The following is a 6,960-nucleotide window of genomic DNA, read 5'->3' on the forward strand; positions in this document are numbered from 1 at the left end:
GATGTGCCCAGACAGTTGGCCCAGGGGATTCTGGGGAGACCCAAAGATTCCTGCAGCACATAGAGCCTGATCCACTGAGGACAATGGAAAGTGACTCCAGTGGGCTTTGAATCAGGCCCCGGTTGAGCAGAAACAAGGAGAGCTGGGGGTAGAACCCCCCGTCCCCAGGTGGGTGAACAAAGTGGTCCCAATGTCATTCCAGCTCCCTTATAGAGGTGGACCTGCTTACACAATTTTTGCCTAAGGCAGCCCCTGCTTGGACTGTGCTATATAGAAGACACCTTTGCAAGAAGGGGCATGTGAACAATTAAGTTCCTGACTGAAATGAACTGTCTGGGCTGCACGTCTGAAGAGCTTGTGTGTGTAGCTGGGTAGGTTGTTAGTGCCCAACTGGCCACGCTTCAGATGTCTGCTGTTATTTTTGTTCCTTGAGGGGCTGCAACGTGACAACTCTTTCTCTTGTTTTCCAGGAGAAGCAGAAACAAAACATGCTGGGAGTAGCGTCTGAGCAGAGGAGTTCATTTGCGCCCCAGCAGATGAATCAGTTTCAGGGTAAGGAGTGAAAGTGTGTGCTACTAAAAGCTTTGACGAGCCGGGTGCTCATTAAATGCAGGGCTCTTAATGATACTTTGCACTGAAAGAAAACCATTTTACATTTTGTCACATAAGATGGGATTCTCCTATTTTCTTATCACTCAAGTAGTAACTCTGTGACAAGGAATGCTGTTTAATGAAAGAGGGGAATTAAAGCAAAGCATCCTATTAAAAATCTGCCATGTTTCAGGGATAAATGCACTCTTAATGTTTAACATATACCTCTTTTTATATACAGCAGTACCACAACCTATTCCTACCGACTGCGGTCAGTCCATGCCAGCTCCTCCACTGAATCACCGCATGATGCCATCCAACCCGGGAATACTTCAGAACACCTTGGGCTCCGGACTTACTCCAACCACTGTTAACCAGAACAGTGGGACAATGGTTATGATTCCGCATAATCCTGGCAAACAGCAAGGGATTTTCCCACCTAATTCCGATTTTAACATCCCTCTGCGACCAAACCAAACCTCTCTGGGCATGCACTCAGGATGCCAAACGGTTCACAGCCATGCTACTGTCCGGCCAGGAATGACATTGTCTAGCTTTAACTCCAGTTCCTTAACAAATCACTCAGCAACTCAGCAACACTTAAGACAGCCTAGTATGCCAAGAATTTCTACTGTCTACCCCAGCGCATCTGCTCAGATGTGGACACCGACTGGGGTTTCAAGAATGCCAAATCAAAGCCAAATGGATACCAGCATGCAGCAATTCTCCAGTAACCCTCTCGTCTCCAAACAGAATGTGAGACCAAATATACCAGGTCAGCAGTTTTCCCACCAGGCTGTAGCGCCGCCTAATCAGATTGCGCCTGGAGTCCAGGTCAGACAGATGCAAAAACTAAACCTGGGACAGTCCGGCCAGAGCCTGAGCACGCTGAATAATCAGAACTTGAGACACAATTTAACCAGAGGACCATTGCCAGCTATGAATGTTATGAAATCCATGCCACAAGGCATGTCCAGTTTTAACCAGCTCAATCCTGCTCAAGGACTCTGCCCGCCAAGTTATCCCTCCGCAGGCCAGCTGTCAGGAACATTCAACAGAATGAGTACTGCTTCCGAGTTGCCGCAGTACGACTTTGTGCCACAACAGAGCAATTCGATCTTGCCTGGAAACTGCAGCGAGACTGACTTCATTGACTCCCTTATGAAGAACAGTAGCAACAATGATGAAGACTGGTTGAACAATTTGACAATGATAGACGACATTTTGGGACAGCACGCTCAAAGCTCCGGACATGTTTAGCTCATAGGGAAGCAGACTGACTTGTAAATAACTTAAGTATGACTTTTAAAAGTAAAAACAAACCAACAAAAATTGCCTCCTCTTTCAATACCGAATGAATGGACGCGGCCAATTCTTTGCCTGCATCAAAGTTTAATATTGGCAGTTTTTCAGATGACTGTATATATTTGAATATTTTATAAATTATGTTTTCCTAAACATTAAATATAGAAGTATTTATACTTCTTTGCTGGACTGTTTGTAAATAAATCTACAGCATACATTTTTTGTTTTATTATAGGAAATTCATTATACCTTGTTATGAATATGCAAATAATATTGTTAGTTTCAGTAATACTGTGTATTACAGCATAAAATACTTATGTTTTTGACATAACTTAACACATGAGCTAGGGGTGTCCGTGCAAACTGGCTAAACAGGAAGCAAATGTAGTAATTTATCTCCCTTGTCAAGAAAGAAGATTGAGGAGTTGCATTTTTTTAAAACTGTCAACCTATTCAGAGCACCCATCCTGCAAACTGATCCTCGTGAGTGGATCCCATCAGGGCTTCATGCAGGTGGAGGGATCCACCCACAGATATCCGATTGCAGCAAAGTTTTCAGTTGGGATACACTCCCCCATATGTTGATGAGAGCATTGACTGCATTAACTGTCTAGTACTGAGTATATACTCATAATAGTACAATTGTTAACACAGATTACGTGACTACAGATTGCAACCAACTGAGGAATTATGGTGTGAAATGAGGACACCTGAAGAGCAAACATCAGCCAAACATTGTAAAGCCCCTGTATGGAGGTATCATCCAATGACACAATAGTTCTGGTTTGCACACCTCTGCCATGTATATTTGTAGTGTACAGGTGATTTGTTCCTGGTTTCAAGGCTTTTCATAATTTTCTGTTTTTAATGTGAGACTTTTTTTTTCCACAGGGGAAAAGTCTATCAACATTAATAGTTAATTTTTGATGTTTTTTGTCAGCTACTATTGTCATATGTATATTTAAGTCTGTTTATAAAAGATCCACTGTACTGTAAACTTCTTAAAATGTTCATCATTTGTGTAATCATATTTTAATAGTCACGTCATACTTTGCAATACATTTGTAATATAACGTCAGCTTCAAGCACAGAATGTTTTTTCTTCATACCATAATAAACTGCCAGGGGAAAATTGCATATATTTTATGTTTTCATTTCATAGAAGCAACATTTTGTATCCGCAAACGTTTGATTTGAATTATTTCATTGTTTTCCAGGATGTTAGAACATCATTCGAATACCTTGTATAAATGTATATGTGCTATTACTAGAAGAAATGAGGTAGAGGAAGAATTGAATTAAGCAGGCTAGAATTTCAATTTTGGATGGGATTTCCTATGCCAGCTTTACCCATCCTTTCAAATGCAATTATAAAGGAATCCAGACAGTTCTATCTGTTTTTTATATAGCACCTATCACCATAGTTATTTAGGCGACACTTCTTATTATCCAGAAATATAAATGAATCTAGATTTTGGAACTATTGCTTTGACAACTCTTTATTTTCACCGGTAAATATCTGTTGGCCTATCTGGAAAATGCAACTGTTCCACTTCAGGGAAAAGCCATGCCCAGTGTAAGCGGTTCAGGGCAATTGTGCAGATGCTGTCTTGGTAGAGCCATGCCATATCATCTCGTAATATATATGGTAAATATTATATATGTGTGTGGGGGACAAAGCTGAGCCACTCCATTCGTTTTAGATAGACGTAAGCCCTTACAGGAGAGCTCTAGCTATAAGGAGCTACTGCCTGCTCTGGGGGGCAGGATATTAAAAAAAAAAATAGCCATCCCAAATGAGTCTTAAAAATATACAAGTGAAGCTATAGTTAAATCAGCTCCACATAAACTGAATCCAAAAAGGCTGCAAACCTTTTGGGAAAATAAAATCATGCAGTTGGTGAAAAATTTTGCACCCTCTCAGTGTGGAGGTGGAGGATCATCCCTACCCCTGCCTACCAAAAAGCCGATAAGAAATCAGTTTGGGTGAGTAAACCTCCAGGAGATCCCCTTTGTGGAATCTTCCCCAGATTATTCTATTGGGGGGAGGCAGGGTTTGCCCCTGCTGTGGAATAAGTAGGGGTTCCTCTCCTCCAGATTCCCTAGAGCAGCCAGAGGCACATGAGCATCTGCATGGAGCACTGCCCCACACAGACTCTCCGGCCTTTTCCCCATTCCCTGACAAGGACAGCGCCAGGAAGCCCCGCTGCCATGGCTTCCCTCTCTGGCCACTGCTCCCAGCCATCGTATATGGAGTGGGGGCAAGGAAGAGTGATGAATGCAGCCTCTGCTGCTTTGTTCTGGATGGATTTCCTGGCAGGGGGATGATGCACACGTCTCTCCCCAAGCGTGAATCCTTGGGCCTACAGATGGCCCTGAGAGGGCAAGAGGGGACAGTAGGGTGATAACAGCCCCTTGCTATGTGCGGAGATGGGAAGATCCACATGTGGCTCCTAGAGGAATGATCCCTGATGAGCCTGGTCCTGGGAAATGATAAGCACCTGCAACTCCCACTAAAGAGGGGAGGGAAGGAAGCCAAGATGTAAATCAGTGGGAGCTGTGAGGACTCTGCACTTCTCCAAATAAAGTCCTAAAGCTCCTTATGCATAAACCCAGACTCACCTCTGTACAAAGCAGAGAATGGTAAACTCTTCTCAATAAAACCACAATGAGGACATGGGGGAGTTTGTTTGGCTATGAGAATTGCTGAGGCTTCTGCAGCTTTTCTGTTCTGAAATCCGCTCTGCCAGTGAAGGGGCGTTGGCTCCAACTGGCAGTCAGTGCAGTTTGTCTCTTTAAGGAGAGGTGTGCTCGAAGTCCCAATCCTGACTCAATCTCAGATTCGCAGAGTGTCACTTAGAGACAGTGTCCACTGCAAAATCCTGTGCTGCCAACGTCTTTAGCTCCAGTATGTTACTAACTACTTAGATGATTTTACGTGAAACAATTTTTAAAATCAGATTATTTTGTCTCTGATTTTTTTTTTTTTACTTTCTCATCTGGGACAATTAAAATCACTGAAGTCAATTTGCCTTCCAGTTTTTCAGCTCTGCAGTGTTTGAATTTCAAACACTGCAGGGGGGAATGGAAAAGCAACCATTTCTACTAGCATGTAAGAAAAATCATTCTCTTGGTCTCAGGCTATGTTAAACACTTGTTTTCACACACTAATTGTTAGGCCAGGTTTGAGCTGACAGTGCCCTTTTCACCTCTCTGTACCTCAGTTTCCCCATATGTAAAATAGAGTTGTTAATACTTCCTACCTCACAGGGGTGTTGTGAGGACTAAAGCTTGTAAAGTGCTTGGAAGATGAAAAGTATTATTACCTGGTGTCTATGGAGTATACTCATGAACACTCACTTTCAAATATGTCCCTTTGGCGATTCCACACATGTAAACAGTAATGGGAACTGCTCCATTTGGGTTCTATTCAGATAGTCGGGCTCTCTCTTGTCCTACACGTTGCCATTCCAGCCCACAGACTGCCTGTGAATGGAGCATGCAGTACGTGGCCCACAAAGATGAAAGCAGGGTGAATATTGTGTAATGGATCAGCGATTGGAGCATTAGCTTTACATTTTGGGTTGGGATCAGACTGTAACTGACAATGCCTCTGTCAAAATAAACTGTTTTGTTCTACCAAACGCCTTTCTCTGCAATTCATCTTACTTTGATTACAGAAAACAGTGTTCAGATGCAAGGGGCCTGATCCTGCCCTCACATGGCTGTAAATCAGGGAGAGCTGCAATAGAGTGATACAGAGTTAAAACCAGTGTGAGACTAGGAGGGTACGTCTACACTAGAAACGCTACAGCGGCACAGCTGTGGCTGTGTAAACACACTACAGCAATGGCAGGGGTTCTTCCGTTGCTCTAGTAAACCCACCTCTCTGAGAGGCAGTCGCTTGGTCGATGGAAATCTTCCGTTGACCTAGGGGTATCTATGCTGGGGCTTACGTTGGCTTAATTTCATCGCCCAGGGCATGACATTTTTCACAGCCCTGGGCGATGGAGTTAAGCTGCCTGACTTTGTAGTGTAGTCCAGCCCTCCGGCTAGCTATTTGCGTCTGCAACATTAGCAAATTACATGTACTGGATCAACAGATTCCACCACAAAATACATGCAGGCTTATACCTGGAGCCAAATTCAGCTGCCAGGCACTCCAGCGTAAACACAGAACGCTTTGTGCTCTCGCCGAGATTTGTTGCATCTCTTGCTGAAGACGCGCTCAACAAAGGCATGTGATGTTGAAATTTTAGGTCAAGTTCTGCTCTCGTGTAGGATGTTGTCAAGCAGGAATAACTTTGCTGACTCCAGCAGTTACTCCTGACTTATGCCCAACTACTGAGAGCAGGATTGAGCACTCAGGACAAATCCTGCACTTGCCGCCCTGGTGTGATTCTGCTGCACAAGGCTTCGGGGAGCATGCCACAGCTGAGCAGCCCTGGCCCTGGTCTGCATTAGCACCCTGCGCAGCCGGACACGTGCAAGGAGGTGGGGAAGGGCTGAGGTCAGAGGATCTGTGGCCATATCAGTCTTCCTCTCCTCCTCCACCTCCACTTATGGGGTGTGGGTGATTCTGTATCCTATGGGGAAATTTCTCCTAAATACATCAGCACAGCCAGGCTTTGGTGCTTAATATCAATTTAGAGCCTGATTCATCTCCCGTTCCCTGTTATACATAGCAAATAAAAAAGGCGGGTGGGGGAGTGTTGTGCGTTTTAAATACCAATAAGTCTCTCTCCTGGGAAAGCTAGAACGTAAGTACTGATTGGCAGCTGCCGCAGCTATTGAAAACTTAAGGCTCCTTCTGGTCAATAGGGCCATAATACTGAATAAAACCCTGCAAAGGCTCCTTAGTGTGAAACAAAAGAGACATTTAATAAAAGCAGTTTTCTTTGTTCCCTTCCCCCCCTCATTTAACTGCTTTTGTAACACTGCTCAAAATTAATATGCCATTTTATACATGTCGTTCTCCATTTCCCATTACATGGTGAGTCGGTCCGGCCCGAGTTCCTGCAGTTGGCTTCCCTCCCCGCTTTGCCCACGGCATGCATTTGCCTA

At 44.1% G+C, this 6,960-nt stretch overlaps 1 protein-coding gene across 2 annotated transcripts in view; it reads left to right on the forward strand.

The window, feature by feature from the left end:
- Positions 1-3,033, forward strand: part of MAMLD1 (mastermind like domain containing 1) — a 94,095-nt gene extending 91,062 nt beyond the window's left edge. The window contains exons 4-5 of one of the 2 annotated variants that reach the window (XM_024210143.1): positions 471-552; positions 833-3,033. In XM_024210143.1, the coding sequence (XP_024065911.1) occupies positions 471-552; positions 833-1,851 (1,101 nt within the window). In that variant the 3' untranslated portion in view covers positions 1,852-3,033. The remainder of the gene's footprint in view (positions 1-470; positions 553-832) is intronic. The other variant, XM_024210144.1, reaches the window with a different exon arrangement.
- Positions 3,034-6,960: the final 3,927 nt, after the last annotated feature.

Source organism: Terrapene carolina, unplaced genomic scaffold, assembly GCF_002925995.2.
Source record: "Terrapene carolina triunguis isolate 2854851 unplaced genomic scaffold, T_m_triunguis-2.0 Scaffold131, whole genome shotgun sequence".
Taxonomy (NCBI): domain Eukaryota; kingdom Metazoa; phylum Chordata; order Testudines; family Emydidae; genus Terrapene; species Terrapene triunguis.